General features: G+C 45.4%; 1 protein-coding gene across 5 annotated transcripts in view; it reads left to right on the forward strand.

Annotated features, from left to right (window-relative positions):
- RNF123 (ring finger protein 123) overlaps nucleotides 1-23,552 on the forward strand; it is a 3,033,138-nt gene that overhangs the window by 734,932 nt on the left and 2,274,654 nt on the right. For all 5 annotated transcript variants that reach the window (XM_069644183.1, XM_069644184.1, XM_069644185.1 and 2 more), the window contains exon 8: nucleotides 20,306-20,392. In XM_069644183.1, the coding sequence (XP_069500284.1) occupies nucleotides 20,306-20,392 (87 nt within the window). The remainder of the gene's footprint in view (nucleotides 1-20,305; nucleotides 20,393-23,552) is intronic.

The following is a 23,552-nucleotide window of genomic DNA, read 5'->3' on the forward strand; positions in this document are numbered from 1 at the left end:
AAAGATTGGCGGGGTATTAATTCAAATGCTTAGGCATTACAAACCATAGTCCAAGGTTACTGCCTCCCCTTCATTCACAGTCCTCTGAATCATCGACTGGGGAGCCATTCTTTAAAGGTTCCAAATTCGTTCCTTGTGCAGGAAAAATGGACCCTGCTAGAGAAAGGTGCTATAGAGCCAGTACCTGTAACAGAGAGAAACAAAGAATGGTATTCTCCATATTTCCTTATCCCCAAGAAGGACGGAGGACTGAGACCCATCTTGGACTTGGTCAAGTATTTCAAGTTCCTCAGGAAGGACAAGTTCAAGATGGTCACACTTTCTCAGATCCTTCAGACCCTCCAGCTCCAGGATCGGATGGTGTCATTGGACCTTCAGGATGCTTATTTTCATGTGCCAATCCATCTCAGGCATACAAAGTACCTGAGGTTGACCATTGGTGGTTCTTATCATTCGAGTTCTGCCGTTCGGGCTGACGTCCACCCGAGGGGGGGTGCGGGGGGGTTCACGTCTACAGCAACCTGGATGATTGGCCGATCATGGTGCGTTCTCCCGAACAAGCCCTAAATCATCTCAACGTCACCTGACAATCGCTTCACAGACTGGGCTACTCCCTCAATTACAAGAAGTCCCACATGTTACCATCTCAAAAGGGTATCCCTACATATTATCCTCACCAAATATATTGCCGTACATATGGTGGTTTGTCCGCATAGGCGATATTTTTGGGGTGGGGGGGATAATTTGTGGGAGCGGGGGTAACCGGCGCACATTTAAAAATAATGCGGGGCTGTTCCCCGCAATGTCCATGGCTCAATATCGCCGTAAAAATATGGCTTTTTTTTCGCAATATTTTTGCGGGAATGTTAACACATGGAACCCTCAAAAGGTCCAGTTCGGGGCTGTACTGGATACATACTTGGGAAAGACCTCGCCACCCGAGGTGAGGGCTCTAGACATTCTGCATATGGTCACCAAATTTCAGAGTGCCCTGCGTCTACCCGCATTTGACTTTAGGGTTCCTCGGCCTCATGGCATCCTGCATTTTCCTGGTGCCAGAAGCTCATCTGAGAATGATATCCCTTCAGTGGGTTCTCAGGACACAATGGTCTCAATTCTCGGGCAGCATGTCAGACTTACTTCAGGTTCCAAACAGGGTCGCACAGGATCTCCTGTGGTGGGCCTGCGAGGAGAACATTCTGAAGGGAGAACTTTTTTTGGCAACCATGACCGGAGATCACAGTAGTTACGGACGCCTCACTCACAGGATGGGGAGCCAATGCCAATGATCTGACAATCAGCAGTCGTTGCTCTCCATCAGAGTCCAAACTACACATCAATCTTTTTGGTCGGAGAGCAATCACTTGCGCTGAAGGCTTTTCTGCCCTCTGTATGGTGAAAGAATGTCCTGATAATGACGGACAACACAGTGGCCATGTACTAACTCAACAAGAGAAGCAGTGTAGGGTCACTACCCCTGTGCAGAGAGGCAATGCAGCTCTGGTACTGGGCATTTCAAAAAGGAATCACCATGTCGGAAGTTCACCTAGGAGGAGAACACAGTGGCAGACGCTCTGAGAAGGTAGTGCAGTCTCCCACGAATGTGAACGAGCTCATGAAGTCCTTCAAGAGATTTTCACCCTTTGGGGAAGCCCTCAAGTAGATCTACACTGCACCAAGGAAGTTCCCCTAAGAGGAGCTCTAGGAGACGAATTCGTAGTGGACTGGGAGTTTCCACTCCTGTATGCTTTTCCTCCAGTCCCTGTCATTCCTCAAGTCATCAGGAGGTTGAGAAAGTTGGAGAAACCAGGAAAACGTGGTACTCGGACCTTCTGGACATGTCCATCTGCCCTCCAGTACGTCTTCCACAAAGAGAGGACCTTCTCTTATGAGAGGAAGGTCGGGTTCGCCATCCAGAGGTCAAGACACTCGGCCTTCACGCATGGTTTCTGAGAGGCTGAGGTACAAGAAATTGGGACCTCCCGGATGACGTAATGGAGATTTTGCTTTCGGCGGACAGCAACAAAGTCTTTGTACCGCTGCTGTTGGAACAAATTCTGCAGCTGGTGTAGGGACAAGAATATGGACCCTTTGCTATGCAAAACACCGGAGTTGTTATCTTTTCTGCTGTACTTGGCCAATCTGGGGCTTCAGGTTGGGACCATTAAAGGTTATTTGGCGGCGCTTTCCATCTTCAAGGTTGTCTGAGGAAACGTCTTATTTTTAAATTCCTTTGGTGATACCATTTCTAAAGGGACTCTCTAATATGTTCCCTCATTCTCCTTTTCAGGTCACCGTATGGGACCTCAATCTTGTTTTAAAACTGCTCATGTGTGCACCATTTCAACCTATCCATTCATGTCCCTTAAGACTAGTAACAATAAAAGCCATCTTGTGGGTATCGCTAACATCAGCCCAAAGGGTGAGTGAGTTGCAGGCACCATCTTCTAAACCACCTTTTACAGTATTTCATAAGGGGTCGTCCTTAGGGTCAAACCTTCATGCCTACCCAAGGTCATATCGGATTTTCATTTGGGACAAATAATGCTGTTACCTACTTTCTACCCTCCACCTCATCCTGGCAAGGAAGTGGAGAGGCTTCCTTAGGCCACCTCTTCTCCTTCTCTCCTCTCTTTCTGCCATCCAGGAGTGGTGTGCTTCCTATGATCTCTGCCTTAATGCCACTAAGACCGAGATTCTCCTCATCGGCACACCCGCTCCCTCCTTTCCTGTCACTGTCTGGCCAGCCTCTCTTGGCCCTCTCCCTGCTCCCACCTGTGAGGCTAAAAACCTTGGGGTCATCTTCGACTCGTTCTCTCCTCAAATCTCTGAGTTCTCTAAGGAGTCACACTACCAGCTGCAGCTCCTCAGAGATATTCTTCCTTTCCTCTCCTCCCCCCCCCCCAGAAGCTCACTGTCTCCAGAGCTCTGATTCTCTCTAGGCTGGACTACTGCAACAGCCTCTTTCTAAATCTGCCTGCTTCTACTCTCTGCCCTCTGCAACTCACCCAGAACAGGACTGCAAGACTTGTCCTGGGCCTCAAGTCCAGGGATCGTATCTCTCAGGACTGAAATCTCTGCTCTGGCTCCCAGTGGCTGCAAGGATTAAGTTCAAGACCCTCTGCATTGTCCACAAGGCCTTCTGGGGAGTGGGGCCTCAATACCTTCAACTCTCTTCCTAAATATCTTCCTTCTCGAGCTCTTCGCTCAACCGCCTCCAACTCCCTCAGTGTCAGTCGCTTCTCCAAGCAATGAGTTGGTGGTAGATCTTTCGTCGGCTGGGGCCTCCCTCTGCAGCAGCCTCCCTGCCTCCTTGAAAATTGAGGAGAATCATCTCCAGTTCCAGAAGCACCTTAAAACCTTTCTCTTTGCTTCTGCTTTTTCTCTTCCTCTCCCCTGCTGACTTCCTGGCTGAAACTGAAACTGCACTGGTTACCAGGCCATCCTCTCCCTGCCAGTTGCACACCTGCACTGCCTCCTGGCAACCCCCACAGTTAGCGACTGTTTTCTGTATCCCTACAGTCCCACTACCAGCACTTGACACCTGTTGTCTGCACTTCTCTTGCCACCTGCTGGCTGTACTTTTACTTGTTGTTTATTCTTTTATCCCATGTACTGCACTTTCCTCTCCCGCTACCCCCTTCCCATGCACTTGAGCAATCTGAATGACACCTGGCCTAGTAGGATCGTTGTTTGTCTTCCCTCTGTTCCCCCCCTCCCTTGCCTCGTCACGCTTTGAAACACTTGTTTATAGGTGCGTTATAAATGCCATATCATGTCACAGACTCGACCCACAAAGGGAGTCTCTACATTTCAAGGATGTCAAAGTTGCGTCTGGATGACAAACTGTATATATGATACACTGGCCATAAGTTGGGACAGGCTGTAACCAGACAGATTTTATCCAGATGGATTATTTTGGCTACTACCGAATGCTATCGGCTGGCCGGGAAAGATCCCCCAGACTGTTTGGGAGCCCAGTCCACTAGGAGCATGGCTACATAATCTGCTCTGCAAAAAGGTTTTTCCTATAAAAAACATTTGTGAGGCAGCCACTTGATCTACAATTCACACTTTTAGTAAGCATTACTCCCTTGATTCCCCCTTATTTCAGGATGGAAGCTTTGGGAAAGCAATTTCATTCCATTCATGACAATCCCGGATTACAAAAATTCGTACTCCCACCTCGAATCACTGCTTTGGGAGTCTATCAAAAGATGAGGAATATGTGGGAGCACACAATCCATTCGAAGTTACTTACTCCTGGTAACGTTCTTTCGACTGGCCTCCGACGTATTCCTCATCAATCCCCTACCAGCTGAACCTGCCGTAAAATGTCAATGCTATTGCAGTTAACGCTCCTTCACAGTCTAGTATGGTCAAATCCGCTTTAATTCGGGTACTTCCACTTAAGAATTACACAAAAAAGAACTGAAGCCAACTAGCACTGCGCGTGTTATATATTCCTTCAATGACCTCACCCTCGAGACGGAAGCCCTCAACGGTCATCCAAGTCGACTATACTACTCACAGCGCCCTCTGCCGATTTGTCTTTTTTTGAAGCATCTGAAGCTGAATATTGGAGATATAAAAAGATGAGAAATACGTTGGAGGAACATCCAGTCGAAAGAACGTTACCAGGGGTATGTTACTTGTTCATCTGATGACGTCCTTGATTTTTCTCCTTTCAGCTCAGAGATCCGCCACAAAGTCTATGCCTGCAGATGGCGTAACGTTTCGGCTTAGTGCCGGAAGAGGGATCTGGACCCTTTATCCTGTCTGTTATCCTCGGTTTTAAATTTTTGTTCTGTTTTTTGCCCAAACATGCCTGCAAATTGCCAATGTTAAAGGGATACCTCGCCGCTATTTTGGTTTTCAAGACATCCCTAGAACAGGGCTTGTTCTTCACAATCCCCACTGTCATGCAGTTCTTGCAGGGTTTGTTTAACCAGTCTCCTCAGTGCTGTTTGTTGTCCCGGTTTTTACATAACCTTTAGGAGCTCCATTTGAGCGCCACCATGCCTGTTCCATCAGATTGCTAATCTTCACAATGATTTTCCTGTTTGCCATCACTTTCAACAGGTGAGTGAGCTCCATGTGTTGTTATAAACCTCCCCACTTGGTTTTCTACAAGCAGAAGGTCAGAGAGTGAGGCCCCCTTTTCTTCCGAAAATGGTCTTGGATGTTCTTCTCTCAGAAGATCCATCTTCCTGTGTTTTTTTTTTCCTCTGCCCTGTCCTTCTAAGGCAGAGGAGTGTTTCCATCGACTGGACCAGGTGCAGGCCCTCGGCTACTAGGAAAGATGACCATTTTTTGTTGGTTATGATGGTACTTGTGTTGGAAGGGCTGTGGCTAAACAGACCCTGCCAAGGTGGATCATTCTCTGCATCACAGAATGCTATGATGTGGCTAGAAAGACTGTGCTTCAGCATCTCAGAACCCATTCTATCAGAGGAGAGGTGCCCACCTCCGCCATGCATTGCAGAGTCCCTGTCCTGGACATCTGCCAGGTGGCAACTTGGGCATCTCTGCACACGTTTGCTAAGCATTACTGCTTGGATTCCCTTTCAGGCCAGGACACCCGCTTTAGTAGAGCAGTTATAATTGTTCTTTAATAATGCGCTTAACACCACCGAGTGGTTTCTAAGCGCGAAATAGGGATTCAAAACTGTGTTGCGCTGCGTTGTCTTGCTTCCAAAACAAACGTGTTGCCCCTGAGCTATTCTTCCTCCCCAACAGTTGTGTCATCAGTTCTTCAGAGTTTTCTGGTCTACATAGTGTTCTTGCTTGCCTCCAGGTGTTCATACTGCTTTAGGAGTCTATCATAGATGAGGAATCCGCACACCATCATTTCCGCTATTCCTTCATGTCCGAATGGTAGGGAATAAAGGGTGGAACTGCGGTGACTGGGCACAGTGCCTCTATATACTGGTCCCAACGTCGTGTTTGGCTTGGGGAGCGTAGCTGCGTCGGACTGAGTTGGTGCGGCACCACCTGGAGGGCGAAAAGTTTCTGAAGAAATACGTGATCGTAGATGAGGAATCCATGGGGAGGGGAAATCCATCAGAAAGAAATTGAGAGGTAATTTGTTTAAATGGTGCTAACCATCTCGCAATGTGAAATCCAGATGGGTTAGGACTCCCATCTGCTCAAACATTTAACAGGATATTGAGATGAGCCTAAAAGTACTCCAAAAACTGTAACAATCTTCCCATACAACTTAAACTCCTTGAAGATAAGTGCCTGTTCCTGTTCATAAAACATTCCTCTTCTGGAGAGTTAACACTGTATGACTCAATCCCCCTCCCTGCCAAGAATAGGGGAGATCTATATTATGGCTCCATCCCAAAGCTAGATTGAGTTTATCAGCGGCGTTGGAGACAACTAAAGCGCTAACTTTAGTACTGGGATTAAATTGGAAAGATACCTGGAATTTCTACTCTCCCTTTTTCTTTGACTTTCTTTAACAACTCAGGTTTTTTTTTTCTCTGTACATCATCTCAATGGACAAATGAGGGGTTCTGAAGGTCCAGTGACTTATTCTCAGATTGTCCCCATCCCTATTTTATGATGCCTGTAAATGTAATTTGCTCTCTGAGACACAATTATTTCCATATTATTCACTGAGGCATTGTATATATTAACCTAAATGAATGTTTTGAGGCGGGAGAGATACCACCAACTTGGGAGCGTTATGTGTACCTCAACTCAAGTTCTGGAATTTTCCACCCTTTACAAATTATCAATTAAATGTGGCCTCTCCATGTCTCAGAAGATATAGATTCTCAGGCACAAATACCATACTCTTCATGGAAACAATGTGAGCTATGGCTGTTAAATCCTCTTCTAGTAACATAATTAAGGGAAATGTATTTAAATGCTCCTTCCACCAATACCATAAGCCTGTGCAGTTCAATGCCTTACCCCGCTCAATTACCATTTGTTTGGCTCTATTTTCTGGTTGGAGGGACACAAATTCACAAATGGTGAGAGTGCTGTTTGTTCAGTACTAGAGAAGTTATTTCACACATCAAGAAGATCACAAACATTGATCTCATTGGAATCTGTTAGTTGTCCATCTGGGAGATGTACATCCAGATTATTCCTATTGCCTGAGTGGAGTTACTTCTTTGCTTATTACACATTGCCTAGTAGCCGTGAGATTACCAAATGCTAGAAACAGGAAATCTCAAAATAAAAAATATCAATGAAGGCCGGAAATGAACATTGCATGTTTCGGCAAAAAAGAAAATATTACTTAACGCTTGAACTTAATTTCAAAAGGTTTGATCTCAGTTTTGACTTCATAACCACAAATCAATTTTCACAGAAGGTACAATTCAAACCTGTGTCTCGAGAAATGTTTGTGTTTGTCTTACTGAACTCTATATTCAAATGGATTGTGTCCTCCCACGTATTTCTCAACTTTAGATATCTCCCTTCCAGCGTCTGCTCCCTCTAAAAAGAAATCTGCAGAGGGTGCTGTGCATCGCTGTGGTCGACTCGATGTCCCTCTAGGATCACCATCTCGAGGTTGACGTAATCGATGGTATAAATAGCATGCACTGTGCCCATTACTTCAGTTCCATTTTTCCACGATAGCTTTCGCTTCAAATATGGCATGTGTGGTTTCTCATGAAACTGTATCATAACTTTGAGATGTCTTCTTCTTCTTCCCAGAAGACCAGGTTCAAGAAATGCATCGACTGTGATGCTAAAATGACGATAACTGACCCACATAGGGTCTGTTTGTGGTGTCTTGGCATTGACCACAGAACGACTGAATGCGGATCTTGCCAATCCATGACGGGTAAGGCATTGAAGGAACGCAAGGGAAAGTTGCGGCGGGTAGCCCCCCTCTAAAATCCCCATCCACTACTCCATCAAAAAGGTGTTCTTCGGATGAGTCGAGAGGTGACTCTCCGAAGAGGAAACAGTTGAAGAAATGCTCTCAGTCACAAAGTTGTTCTTACAATTCCTCGTCTTTGAAAAAGATGCCACAGGTCCCCGTCCTCGTAGCCTGAACGCAGGGTAGCCTGCAGGAGAAAGTCAGCGACACTGGCAGAGTGGGAGGCTTGGGCAGGAGATGAAAAAATATTTTTTCGAAAAGGCGGCCCCGGCCACCTAGAATGAAGAAGCAAATCTCCTTGATCTTATTGCGCCTTCTTAGGCCGACCAGGAGAAAAGCAAGGTGTAAAGATGGGTCCTGGCCAAAGATGACTTACATACTGGGATGTACCAGTGACTCATGAAGTTCCTTGTCCATTACATCAGGTACACATAAGTTAAGGGCAACATGCACCGGCATCCTCTCTAGGGGTCTACATCTCTCCAACTGCACACTCAGAACTTCCACTCGTACATCAATATTCTCGCAGACTGCATTCTCTGTCACTCACTCCAACATTCCAAGCATTCAACTCAGGGTCCAGGGGAAGCTTAGTCACTACACAAGGCTAAAGCCTGTGCTCCCCCAAACCCTGGGTGCAAAGCTGCTGACCCATCGTGAGCCTAGTCTGTCGTAGACTCCATGACTACATTGACTCACATACCGAGTCCTTCGAAGATTCCATCGACACTGAAGCCTTCGATGCCGATAGCGTCGAAGCCCTTGAGGCTTTCGAGGGAAATTGAAAAAACTTTCAAACCTCTTCCTAAGATGGAATTTTTCAAGTCCCTTTCTTCAATTTTCAAAGAACATGAACCCTCTGATCAAGACACACTACCTTTTGGGTTAGAGTACAGCACACCCAATGTCCCTGCGGCCCTCATATCAGAGGAATCTAGAATGAGGGATCTATATGATAACTTACAATCAGCCAATGGCCATGACACTTCGCCAGAGTTAGACTTTGGAAAGCCTGGTCCGTCAGAACATGCTGAGGCAGCTCGTGGGCAAAGTAGAGTTTCTGGAATGGGGCAGGCTTGCTCCACCTTTTGAGCAAGATGACATCATGGACATCTTAAACAAGGGTCCTCAAAAAGACCCTGAGTTACCTTCCCATGTAGCCCTTCAAAAAAGGGGTGAAAGCTAATTTGGAAGAGCCGGAGACCAATTCAGCTGTAAACAAGAACCGTACTTAGAAGTATAGGCCTTCAAGCAGTGACCCAGAGTATCTGCCCAGGCACCCGACAAAGGAAAACTTGGTGGTTCAAGCTGCAACTTCCACCTCTAGACAAGCAACATATGACACAATACCACTGTACAAAGATGACAAGTCTTTCAATGCTATGGTAAAGAAGGTATTTTCAGCCGGGAGTTTGGCCTTCAAGTACGTCAAAGCCACTTGTTCCCTTGCTAAATTGTCCTACACCATGTGAGATTGTATCTCTATGGCAGCTGAACATATTCGTGAAGGAGAGGAGAGAGCAGGCTTTCTTAAAATTGTGAAAGACTCAATGTGCGAGTCTCTCCAATCAGGTTTGGACTCTGCTGACAGTATTAGGAGAGCCATAGCAGCGAGCACTGTTATACGCAGATTTGCGTGATTGAGAAAGTCTGTTTTTATTTATTTTATTTATTGTGTATTTCTCAAGCGCCAATACAGCAAATGGTGTTTCAAATCATCGTAAAACAAGAAAAGAGTGGGGCGACAAAGAACAATAATGGTCCTACTAGGACTTGTGACATTCAGATCGTTCAAGTGCAATAAACAAGAAGTGCACGGGGGAGGTAGGAAGGGTTAATGCTAGGGTGGAAGGGAAGTCATACAAGTTTGGCGGGGGAGAGTAGAGGGCCCCTGGGGGGTAGGTAAGTGCCAGGGGATGCAGGGCATGCAGTGAATGAGGACCACATGCTAAGTGCGGGACAGGGGTGGAACACGCTTGGTAGGGATGCACAACCCACCAGGCTAGTCAGGTGAAGGGGGCCCGGAAGGGCAAGTGCAAGTTGGGTGGGGGAATCAGGGAGACTTTAAGAAGGCATCAGGATCATTCACTTGTAAAAAGAAACTTTGGATCCGTTCCTTTGCAGGAAAATGTGTTGGTTAGAAAAAGGTGCTATAGAACCAGTACCTATGACAGAGGAACAAAGTGTGGTACTCCCCTTAATTTATGTTTCCCAAGAAGGATGGAGGATTGAGACCCATTTTGGACTTCAGCTATTTGAACAAGTTCCTCAGGAAGGACAAATTCAAAATGGTTACCCTTTCTCAGATCCTTAAGGCCCTCCAGCTTCAGGATTGGATGGTGCCATTGGACCTTCAGGCCGCTTACTCTCAGGTTCGTGCTGTTTAGTTTCTACAATTGTACCCGTATCACTCTCCCACTCCTCACCTGCGGTTTCTGAGTTGGCTTCCGAAGGCTCGTCTGAAGAAGTCTCCACAGGTTTCTCTCTCCAGGCTCTTGGGTTCTTCTTTTTCACCGTCTTGCCCTTTTGTTTGAAGAGATAGGGCCGAGCTCCCCCGGAGGCCACTTTGTCAGTAAGGCTATACGCCCGGCAGCGGGGACTCCGGGGAGCCCACCCCAAATCAGGGAAAAGCCGCAGCAGAAAAACCCTGGGTAGTTTCAGGTGCGTTGGTCTGTTCAAATAAGTATTCGCAATCCTTCTTGGAATACTGCTCAGCGAATGGGTAATTCGCAATCCTTCTTGGAATCCCACTTCTTTAGAGTACTACATTTACCAGAATGCACTTGGGTGCAATGTCTAAGCTTTGGAAAAGATTCCAAGAACTCCGTGAGCAAGGTTAGTAAAATAGACAGAAGGAGAGGTTACACAGGTCAGAGGAAGCACACAACTCAGGGGGCACGAGTTGAAGTGACAGCTGCTTGGAAAAGCGTGTGTTGAAAAGAACTGCAGATAGCAAGTCCCCGCTCGCTGAGTAAAAAAAAAGCCCCAGGTGTTTGCAGGTGTCTGCAGACTCCAGCAAAATAACAAACACACACGCTGGGAAATTAACAAGAAAATGCGGGCAGGGAAAGGTCCAAAATAAAGAAGAAATATCCCCCACAGGAAGCGTGGTGGCAAAATGTACGATAAAAGGCAGGCAGACAAACAATGGAAAGGCAAATGGGTAGAAAAACAAGGAGTAGCATGAGACAGGAGCACTGTCAACTAGCGTTGGGAAAGAAATCAGTTGCAACGCACCGGTTGCCACACCTGACAGTTAATTATAGCCTCTGTTCCAGCGAGGCTAGAACGTAACGTCCAGGTAAAGGAGGAGCTCAGTCCATCTTCCATTGTTTCCATCTCTTCCACAGGCTCCATGGGTGTTTCATGACACTTACTTACATGTGCTATGCATCACAAGCACAGAAAGTACCTGAGGTTCGCTGTTGGCGGTTCTCATTATCAGTTTTGAGTTCTGCCTTTAAGGCTGATCTCCGCCTCGAGGATTTTCACTAATTTGATGGTGGTGGTAGCAGCGAATCTCAGGAGAGGGGGCATTCATGTCTACTCCAACCTGGACAATTGGCTGATCAGGGCTCATTCTGCCAAACAGGCCCTGGAACATCTCAGCATAATCTGCCAATCTCCCCACAGACTGGGCTACTCCCTCAATTTCAAGAAGTCCCACATAATACTGTCTCAAAAGCTCCAGTTCATTGGAGTGGTCCTAGATGAATCCTCAGGGAAAGCCTCACTTCCCGAGCTGAGGGCTCAACACATTCTGCAGATGGTCACCAAATTCCAGAATGCCCAGTGTCTTCCAGCCTTTGACTTTTTGAGGTTGTTCGGCCTCATGGCATCCTGTTTTTTCTGGTGCCAGAGGCTCGCCCGAGGGATGAAATTCCTCCAGTGAGCCCTCAGGTCCCAGTGGTCTCAGTTTTCGGGCAAGATGTCAGATCTGATGCAGGTTACGAGCATGGCTGCACAGGATCTCCTGTGGTTCTCCATATTCTGAAGGGAGAACCTTTTTGGCAGCCATTGCTAGCGCTGAGTCCTTTCTGCCCTCTGTATGGGGAAGGAATGTCTTGATAATTATGGACAACACAGTGGCCATGTACTACCTCAACAAGAGAGGTTGTTTAGGGTCCCTACCGCTGTGCAGAGGCACTGCAGCTCTGGTTGTGAGAATTTCAAGAAGGAATTTCCCTATCGGCATTTCCCCTAGCCGGGTACCATAACACTACGCCGGATGCTCTAAGCAGGCAGGACAGTCTCCCACAAGTGGGAACTAGCTCAGGAAGTCCTTCAAGAGATCTTCACCCTTTGGGGAACCCTTTCAGTAGATCTGTTTGCGTCCAGTGCGAACCGGAACTGCAAGCTGTTTTGCTCCAGGGAATTTCCCCCAAGAGGAGCACTGGGAAACGCGTTTGTAGTGGACTGGGAGTTTCCTCTGAGTTTCCTCCAGTCCTTGTCAATCCTCAAGTCATCAGGAGGTTGAGAAAGATTGGGAAATTCATGATCCTAATTGCTCTGGATTGGGCCAGGAGGACCTGGTACCTGGACCTTCTGGACATGTTAATCTGCCCTCCAATTCACCTTTCCCCAAAGAGGTCTCTCTCTCTCTCTCTCTCCACACACATGGTTTCTGAGAGGTTGAGATACAGGGATTGGGACCTTCCGGAAGACGTGATGGAGATTTTGCTTTCAGCCAGAACGCCAGCAACAAAGTCTCTGTATCGCTGCAGCTGATGCAGAGAGAAGAATGTGGACCCTTTCCGATGCAACACATTTACGGTGTTGTCATATCTACTGCATCTAGCTAATCTGTGGCTCCAGATTGGTACTGTCAAGCGGTACTTGGCAGCGCTTTCAATTTTTAAGCGGACGTCTGAAGAAACTTTATACTTTAAGATGCTGCTGGTTATTCCATTTTTAAAGGGACTTATATGTTCCCTTCAGTTCTATTTCTGGTCCCTAGTTTGTATTTAAATTTAGTTTTAAAGTTCATGTGTGCTGCTTTGGAGCCTATTTACTCCTGCCCTTTGAGGCTACTGACACTGAAAACATTCCTATTAACCGCTTTAACATCCGTCCACGTGGTGAGCGAATTACAAGCCTTATCATGTAAGCCACCATTCACAACCTTTTCCGAGGACAAAGTTGTCTTGAGAGTTAGACCTACCTTTCTACCCAAATTAGTTTGATTTTCATATCTCCCAGAATTATTTTGCCAATTTTCTACCCTCCTCCACATGCTAGTAAGGAAGAAGAATGACTAAACAGACTAGACCCTAAAAGATTTCTGAGCTTCGACATCACGCGTATTGCTAAACTAAGGCAGGACGACCCAACTGTTTATCGGTTACAGCGGAATAAATTCGTTCTGGCAGTCACTAAACAGATGTTATCCAGGTGGATAATTCTGTGTATCACTGAACGTTATAAACTGGCAGGGAATGATCCCCCACAAGGTTTACAAGCACACTCCACAAGGTGCATGGCTACTTCTCTGCCTTCCAGAGAGGGGTGCCGATTCTGGACCTCTGTGTGGCAGCCACTTGGTCGTCTGTTCAGGGCAAAATGTTTGAGAGCAAGGATAGCTCAGGGGCAACACGTTTGTCTTGGAAGCAAGACAACGCAGCGCAACACGGGTTTGAATCCCGATCCCACTTTTATGATATGATATAGTTTATTTGTATAGAGCCTGTAAACAATGTGTTTCAAAGCGCTTCAAGGCAAGGGAGGAAACCAGCGAATATACAATGACATTCTTACAGGCCATGAACAGTAAGGATGTGAAATTAACTATCGTACCCGGCCTGACGACATTTCAGATAGTGCAAGAGCTAAGACATATATAAGGAAGGGAGGGGAGAGTGGGAAGGAAATGGAAACAGATAGGCGACTACCGTACTAGGCCTGACGACATTTCTGTTAGAGCCAGAGAAAACAAAAGGCGAGGGAGAGAAAGGGAGGGGAGGAACAAAATGAGCTACTATTGTACTAGGCTTGATGACATTTCAGATAGTGCTGGGCAGCAGGGGGGGAACAAGTAGGGGGAGAGGGGAGGAGACAGGGAAAGGGAGAGGAGTAGAGAACACAGAGTAAACAGTCAAAAAGAGTGGAGCAGAAAGAGGGGAGAGCGAATTCAATTGCAGAAGTCAGTAGTAACACATAATGTTGCAAGCCTGGATACAAGATGAAGATGGGAACAGCATGATTCCGGGCCACCATGAGAAAGGGTGACGCAATGTTGGTATTGAAGGCTTTATAGAAGAACATTTCTAATTATACCTTCACAAAGTACTACTGCCTAGACTCTGCTTCAGGCCAGGAGACGGGATAACTGTGCCTGTTACTTCATAGATTTGGAAACGCTGTCCTACACTCCATTCATGACAAACACTGAAATGTATAATTCTTTCCTGAAAATTCGTACTCCTTCCTTCAATTTTCATACAGCTTTGGGAGTCTATCTAAAGATGAGGAATACATGGGAGGACACAATCCATTTGAAGATCAAGTGTCTTACCCCTGTTAACGTTCTTTCAACTGGATGTTCCTCCAACATATTCCTCATCGCATCCCCCCTCCCATCCTACCCCAGTAGAATTTATATGCATTGCACCTTGTGTTCCTTCAGCGCCTGATCTCATTTAACCACACCAATGCTGGTTATCCTATGGGATGATGGCAAAAATATGGAAATGAAGTAACAGGCACAGCGCATGCTATTTATACCATGGATGACAACCTTGAGACCGAGGCCCTCAAGGGACATCGAATCGACCACAATAATGAACTGTGCCCTCTGCCGAAATTCTTTTTCCGAAACAGTTGATGCTGGAATGAAGATATCTAAAGATGAGGAATACGTGGGAGGAACATCCAGTCGAAAGAACCTTACCAGGGGTAAGTAACTTGTTCTTCTATTACAGAATGCAAACAATGTAGTATGACCTACAATGTAATGCTCTTTATACTGGGTCACTGTAATAAAGGTCTTTTTTTGCTACATCTGTTGCTATATCTATGTTGTCTACTACCATGTCTGATGCACTGCTATGCATTTGAGAGCCCACCACTGTTTACTCTCAGATCTGTTGAACAAATAGTTCGAAACAAAGGCATAGTGGAGACCTAGTGCCAATCACCCCTATGACACCAACCCATCCAACTGTAACACTCCCAATGAATGGCCCTTTGGCTTGTTGTATACCTCAACACTGCACCAATGGCTACTAGGTTTGCATTTAACCTCTCAGTACACTAGGCATCCATGAATGTGTCATCTTGGGCTTGCTTTGAATGGCAAGCCCCTATGCCCTACTGTTATAAAGGTGAGCCCACACCTTTGAAGTATGTAAATGATTCTTTATTCACAGCATAACTTATGTACTTTTTGCAAAACAGTCCCCCAGCGTCAGACTTCCTTTCTTCCCCAGCATTTTGTCTCAACTGACCTCCCACAGTATTCCACTTCACAGGCAAGCTTCTATTCTAGAACATGGATCTTGGATCAACTGTATACATGTTTACAAGGTCTCCATGAGGGAGAGGTTTGAATCTAAATATTTACATAATGTATACTGCACCATCATACTACAGTATGATATAAATACTACTCCTTTTGCTTTCTTTTTCTCAATCATTGTCCTACTCTCGACTCCCTCCTTCCCCAATCCCTGTATGGGCCCCTCTACTCACCTGCATACAGAACAATGGCACACAAAAGTTGCCAGAGGCAGCTGCCTTGGCTTGAACGAAAAAGACTCCCCTCCTGGCAATGTACAGATTTCCATTGGCAGCCAAAATAGTTCTGCAAATATCCTCAGAAGGAATATTTGTTTTTGACAGCAATAAAAACAGAATCTGTGCCAATATGTAATGCAAGGACTGTAACAATTCAATTCACATGGTGAACATTTGTAATCTAAACCTCGTCTTCGCTGGGCTGTCTTCCTGTTCACTAAATAGGCAAAAGTAAATTGTTGCATTAGGCCAATTCCATTTATCATTTTTCCTGACTTTTTTGCTGAAACTGTAAGCATATTATGGCACCTTTTTGTAAAAACAGTGCTTAGACATCAGGTGCAGAAAGATAAAACAAGCAATCGTCATCTTGCTTTCAAAGTGGATAGTTGTTGCATTATCTTTATGCAAGTTGGCAAAACCAAGTAGATCCGCCAACTAGGATGCTCGCTCCTGCCCTGAGAATTTGTTCCTCACAGGCACAGAATAGGACTGGTGTTTTCAGGCTGTTTTTCGTTTTTAAGCTTGTATAGTTAGTTGTTTCGTCTTTTCATTCCTTTGTTAGTCATTTTGTTTTAGAGTCTCCTTTTTAGTTTCCTTTTTGCTTGTTCTGACTTTTACTCACTTTGTAGTGTTTTTTTGACTATCCTACTTTGTATTGCTCAGTCTCTATTTCACCCTCTGTTAATGTACTCATGTGTTGCTTTGTAATAGTGTTTTATTGTAACTTGCTTTTTCTTTCCATGGCGAATCTGGACTATTTGGCCTGTCTACCCAGATGGGAGCTACCCCTTTTTCATGCTACGGAGGTGAATCTGCTACGCAAGACCCTCCCTAGTGGTCTGGGCAAGTAGGACCTCACTGGAAGCGACTCCCCCCTTGGGTACAAGGACTCCCATTCCAGCATGGAACTCCAAGTACCAACCACCCTTTCTGCAAATATGGATGTAGGAAAGACTGTTGTATTCCCTGTTACAGCTATAATTCACAAAGATCCTTTTTTGATTCTGTTTGCTTCAGTTAATGGTGAACCTCGCCTAAGTGCCATGATCAAGGAAGACAAACTGAATTTAATTCATTCTAATGACGTGTATAAGAAGAGAACTGACTGTTAATGGAGAGGCAACTCCCAAGCTAGGAGGAGAGCAAGTGCTTTGCAGAGGCGACCCCCTGTAGCATTGACATCCTGGAGGGGCGGAGTCACGGAGCCTTCGTTGACATGTAGAGCGAGAAACCTGCTAGCTGGAGGATGGACAAGCGGGTACCTTGACCAAGTGAGAACCTCCGGTCAAGGGGAAAGAGAGGACGGAAAGACAAGTCTTCTTGGGTGTTGTGACCACTTCAAGGCCCTGGTGGACATGGCACCTAGCAAACGATGCCGAGACACGAGAGGAGCCCAGGATCCGAAACTCTCTCACCGGCCAGTGACTTTTCTGCCGCAAGAGCTACTGATGAGAAAAGAGACACTACGAGTGTTGGGGAGAATTCTCAAAATGTGCAAATTCCTCCCACCTTAGAGCCCTTCAGCTCTTTTGCTAAACTTTGGGACTTTGTACTTTTTAATTCTGTTTGCTTTCTTTGTTTTCTTTGGTTATGGTGTTTTAGACAACTCCATAGGCATCATCTTTTCATGTGTGTCACACAGCACCCTCAGTGCAGTGGCACAGGGAAACCTTTTTAGGCTTTCCCAAGCTTTAAATACCTTCCCTTGGATAATACTGTTTCCCAGAGAAAGTAAAGTGAAATTGACTTTACTAGTCTTTTTAAATTCCAAGACCCAGCACACCCTCTTACTATAAAGTTCTGGAGGGGTTACTTAGTATCGCCTGTGTCTAGATACTCAAGTAGCAGTCATATGCTACCCTTTACTCTTGAAATGGCTGGTGGCAGTGGCTATACAATGAACTACCATGATTTTTCCCTACCGCAAACACTGGTAGTGATACATCGCGGGAGCCATGTTTTTCAAGATGGCGTCTGAGCCCCCTTTGTTTAAACAGGTCCCGGTCTTCTTTTTCCACCACTTCTTTGTGGAAAGGTTCTTCTAGAGTTTTGCTCTGCGCGCCAAACCAGGTTTGGTTCCTTTGTTCATTCGCCTTTGGCGGGCTTCAGGACTGAAGACCGCCTCTAGCGCCCGAGTGTCTGGGGTGGGCAGGAAGTGAGGGAAGTACCCGAAACACCCTGTGCTTGGTCTCCTAGGAGACCCAAATGCACTCTGGTATGATTGCCAGGCTGACTGTCCGGCAAGGACAGTCACCCTGTTGGGTGAGTGACAGCTAGGCTGGAATGAACGGGAGAGAAATTAATAAAAGGCGAGTCTCTTGGCTTGGAAGGCAGAGTCGACCACTGGAACGAAAGAAACGAAGACGAGCTTGAAGAGGACGACTGCTGCAACTCCTGGACCGTTGGTTTGCCCGGTAAAGCCCTGCTGCAGGTCCGAATTGCTCGACAGAGAAGCCCTGCAAGGACGACTTCTCCCTTTGAGTTGGCGGGACCAATCGACTCGACACTAAGCCACCTGTATACCATTCTCAGGATTGGTTGTATTTAACTCAAGAGTGCTGCAGGAAACTGAATAACCGGGGAGAGGGACACCAGTTTGTGTGCTTTAGTACAGCTACCGGAATTGAAGATTTGCCAAGTGCCAGCTTTTTGACCAGTCCCAGTGCAGTGCAGGACTCCCCCGACGTCCTCCCTCTTGTCCACACGACTGAGGTGCAGGAACAGCGAGATCTGCAGGAACTGCCAGGAACATAAGTCTACTGTGAAACAAGACGGAGAGTACTTACCTCTCGTGGTGAAAGTGCTCGAAACTTTTGCAACTAGCAGGCCTAATCAGCTTGTGACACAACATGTAATTCTTTGTTTTTACAAACTACTCCGTTTACTTACCAGAACCGTTTTATCCTATCCAAGACTTTAAGCCCATTGACTTTGGCCTAGCCTATTGAATTGAAATGACTCTTCTGGTGAAACTCAAAGTATCTGCACTATCTAAGAATAATTGTAATCCTTTTATGTTCTGAACCTATTCCTTTTTGCTCCTCCTTCAAAGTAGTCTGAATGCCTCAAACTTAACGAGTATAGTACTGAGGTATATTTGTGTATGATATGTAACTGCCTCCTTCTAGTGAATGATTTATAACTGACTGTTGAATACATTAATAAGTGTTTAACCTAGAAACCTTGAGTGTAAGAGTTTATTTGACCACCTGTGATTGTAGACCTCTGTGTAACATCATTACAGCTCACATTCCCTCTTGAGATAAGCCTGGCTGCTCAGCTCCACTACCAAAAACTGTGTAGTACAGACTTATACCAAAGGTTGGTTTTGCTTACACCTGTGGTCATAGTTGTGTGTAGTGGTCCCAAAGGGTACTGCATACATACTCTGCCTAGCAACGAGCGTCTGAAGGCGAGCAAGATATGACTGCGGGTTTCAAGGAGCACCAAAATGGACGCAGGTACAAAACATGAAGTGAATGTAACGGGCACCCGGCCCATCTCAACCCTGGAGCAAGAAATACTAGCACTATAATTCAAGGCTTGAATAGCAGACAAAAGTATGAGAAGTAAAGAGAATGCGACTGGACCATGGCCCCACTAAATGAGTGGAAAAGATACAGGTACTGTATATGAATGCTGAAATATCCACCAAAATTATCAAGGAAGGTGACATATAAGTCCTATGTTATGTTGAAACAGCGTGCCAGGAAATTGAGCACTCAAAGTACATGAAATCACCAGAAGCTGTATTATCTGACTGGACAGGATCCCAAAGCTAAACTGAGAAATAGGACATTGACCACAAAGCTACTCGACTTTGGGAAGTCCCACCACTACGAAGGTGGGAAAGAAATAAGTGCATTTTCAAGTCATCCCAGAGGGATTGGAAAGTTTAAAAAATAAAACTGCTTCCTGTGATCCCCACAGACGATAATTGTCAATTTTCCAGAAGGATTTGATACTAAAGCTGTGAGGACAATCTGCAAGAACTTTAAGACTGAACAAGTCAACTACACCTGGGCCAGGCAGAAGTCAATTTCTAGGCTATTTCTATAAGCCTCCCTTTTCTTTCAGTTAGATATTATTTTAAAGTGGTGGTTGCTCACGATTCGGAAAGAAGTCTTTTCATTTGGACTTGACATGCACCCTTAGTTTTACTTTGTTATGTAGGGAACTTCCCTCATAGTGATAGGGTTAGTTTGGCGTCTTGTTTTTTATTTAGATAAAACTTGTGAAACATGACCACATGTAGTCCAAGTCCTTCTTCTGGTTCACCACATTTTCTTTCTTTATTCCCTTCTTTCAGTTCATTGTTTATGCAGTTTCTTTTGCCTTTCATTCTTCATCTGATTTTCTTTTTCCGTTTTTGTATTTTCTTTTTTTTCATCTTTGTTGTCCTCTTCTATTTTGCTTGCTTTGTCATTTCTCCAGTCCAAACATACTGACCTCTTATGCTGCATTTTGTGTTTTCTTCTATTTCGCTTGAGTTCCTTTGCCTTTTGCACTTTCTTCCTTTAAACAAAGTATGTTAATGTTGCCACTAAGAAGTGTTTCTGTATCTTGGAGCATCTTCTGATATAGCTCCCATGAAAAGCACAGAAAAGTCTTTCACAATCTACATGTGACACTGACGGACAGGGTTTCACACGTTTAATAGCTAGCTTGCTGTGCAGCTTCCCGCCACTAACAATCTAACAACATATTCATTTTCAAATACAGGAAGGCGTTGGTGACACCCCCGATTCCTATGCTTATGATGGCAACCGTGTCCGCAAATGGAATGTGACCACAACTAACTATGGCAAAGTAAGTGACTTTAATGTTTAAAAACTAAGTGCTCCAAATGATTTAACAATATTATTCTATTACTGAAGGTGAGGTATTAATAGCTATTTACCTGAAATTTAACAAGGCCCCAGGTCCAGACAACCTTACTATCCACTTATATGGAATTTATGATGGAGCGCTAGCATCCTCAAAACAGAGCTCTTCAACTTGATTAGCCATTCTGGAGTGGTGCTTCAATCGAAAGACACAATATTCTCATATCTGATTCTAAAGCCAGCGAACGACTTGGAAGCAAGCATATCATATATACCCAAAGCGCTCATCAACTTGGATGTCAAACTATTATCCAAATGTGTGAACAGTGCAGTGAGCTTAAACATGAGTGGGAGAAATTCCAAAGAACAGGTTATTTAAACCATGTTCATGCTCAGTAGAGGGGCTCCCAAACTCTTTTTTTTAATATTCTCCAAATCTAAGACCTCATGATTGGAGAAACGTTTTCCATGATTGATTTTCATGCAGATCAGGCTGGCTTCATTAAGGGCAGTCAGATGTTTGATAAAATCCATAAGGGCTCCATCTCCTTGACATAGCGAAATGCTATGGGAGGTCTGGGGAGTGGATTGGGCCTTCCTACAGAAACCTTAGGAAGCAGTGGGCATGGTACTGATATTTGTCCTATGGGCCATGGCTAAGTTAGATTTATAAGAGCAGAATTACATTATTGGGTGCTGCCCCCAAAACCTTCTGAGTCTCTTAAACATTTTGCTGGCTTCTGTGTATTTCTACTTTTTTGTGGCTGGAGGGACTTCTATTGAATCCCTTGCCCTTGTCACTGCATCCCTTTTTGCTCATGTACTCTCTTTAAAAACCCACATGGGTACCAGAGCTGGGGTGCTTTTTTTTAAGCACCATGGTTTGTAACCAGTGTGATTTTCACTCATTGTGTTGTGGGGTAAGCCAGTGGCAGCTGTGGTTTAGTTTTGGCTACACCAGGGTTGTAGCCACATTCACCACATTAGTGGCCCAATGAACTCAAATTGGGGAAATAATGCATTTCTGAGCCCTGCCCCCAGCCATTTTGAGACAGTCAAAATGGCCTTTCTCTGCTTAGATGAGCAAATGCTGAGCCAACAAACACGCTCTGTTGTAGTGTTTACTGGTGTGGTCTAGTTTAAAGTCCTCTAGACTTCCCAATCTACATTTGGTGTGGGAGAACTAGTGTGTTTGGCAGATTTTAGGGCCTGCCTGATTAGCTTGCTTCCAAAACCTTGTTGTCTAGACCGGAGCGTGATGAATATGCTGGCGTAAACCAGTGCTTGGGTGAATGTATTATCCTTGGGAGACTGTGTGCATTACTCAGATCTGTATCTGAACTTATGGAAGACTGCTGTTGAAGATGGGCTGCTACTGGGAATGCTGGTAAGGCTATACTGGCTGGACCCTGCCCTGTTTGTCCTTGCACTTCTCCTTTTCCCTGGTAGTGGATTTCCATTCAGGTCTCTTCATTTGCTTCCTGCCATCCTCCTAGATGGCTTGACTGATGTTTCTTTCATCAGCCATCTACCTGGTCTGCAATGTGGCCTGCCTGGCAAATCCTTCTTGCTAAATTCCCTTACAGTAGGGAGTGCTCCTTTCTGGAAATTGAGTAGCTTGTTGCTGGTCTGTCTCAGCTCAGACTTAAGGATGTGCCGAGTCCCCACCTGCTGTTGCCCCCATCATAGGAATGTACTTTTCTGGTTGGCGGACCCTGACTGTCTCCTCTGCAACCTTGGCTTCTACCATGGTCCTGTCGGTCTTCATGGCACTGAGTTTGTGTGTCCTCCTACCAGGTGTCCTGTTGTTGCTCCTGTGGTTGTCTGGATTCATTCTGGTTTGTGGGCTAGAGTGCCTTCTACTCGAAGTCCACACCCACAGCTAGCCAAACCAGGTATCCAAACTCACCTATGCACCTGCCATTCTTAGGCAGCTTCTTCATATCCAGCAACGTGATTCCCCGGGGCTTGTGGTCCTCTTCCTGTAGTTGGCTTAATCTTTGGGGGTCCACTGGATCCATAGGTACTGGAGTTTTGAGTCCCCCCCACCCCATCTACCACTGAGTCCCATTGTCTGGAGTGGGCTCTCTTGAACTAGTTCGTTCTTGTCTGCTGGTTCCCAAAACCTGGGTTGGAACTCTGAAAAACTGTTGGGTAAACTGAGAACTTGCCTTTCTTTTTCTTAAAACCACAGCAGAATTCAGGGATTTGGCCCCATTGTTTCTGTGGGATTTCATTTTGGGTATCCCCTCGGATGCACCCTGGTTGGTGCTTTTGATCCACCTGTTGGGTGCCTTAATTTATCTTATAATCACAGCAGACTTCAGGGATTTGGCCCCATTATTTTCTGGGAGAGAACGTTTGGAAATTAAACACCTTCAGTGTTCCTTGTTAAGGTACTTAACCTGATCTGAGATGTTTTTCCTGCTCACCAGAAGGGTCATTGGGTTTTTAAAAACAAAGACTGTAATTTTACAATGTGCTAAGGATTTTTTTATTGCTTTTAGGATAAGTCAATAGTCCACTCAGTGCATAGGAAAGCAGGGTGTTCAAGCAACCATTAGTGGTTACATTATTTCTGGCTATTTTCTGTGGGTGATCTGGGACCTACTCTGGACAAGTACTGTCATTCTAAATGTATGTAATATCTTGTGGCCCTTTGGATCCGTTTCCTAATAACCTCTTTCCCTTCCTCTTTTGGACTTCTGTAGGACTATTATTTACCTGGTGAGGCTCCTATATTATGTGTGATAGAGAGAAGTGGAACAGCTGTTTTAACAGTTGGTTTTATTATTATACTCTTGTTTTGGTATATTTAAAATTCCTCACTATTTCAGCCCATCACCTCCTAAGTGTGAAGTCTGCCTACTTTGCTAAGTTACCCATTGAGAGAGCTTTGGTCTAACTTGGTGTAGACGCTGTCCTGCAACTAAGGATAGGTCTCTGCACACCCCTCACCACTGGGCTTTAGAAAAACCTTCCTAACAATGCCTTTGTACAGAAAGGTAAATGGTTGATATTGCAATGAAGTAGGATTCGGAACCCCTCAAGTGGATCTGTTCGCGACCCGTGCCAACCGGAAGTGCGAGCGGTACTGCTCAAGAGAATTTCCTCTAAGTGGAGCTCTAGGGGACGTGTTCATG

Source organism: Ambystoma mexicanum, chromosome 2p (assembly GCF_040938575.1).
Source record: "Ambystoma mexicanum isolate Mex_15411 chromosome 2p, UKY_AmexF1_1, whole genome shotgun sequence".
Taxonomy (NCBI): Eukaryota; Metazoa; Chordata; class Amphibia; order Caudata; family Ambystomatidae; genus Ambystoma; species Ambystoma mexicanum.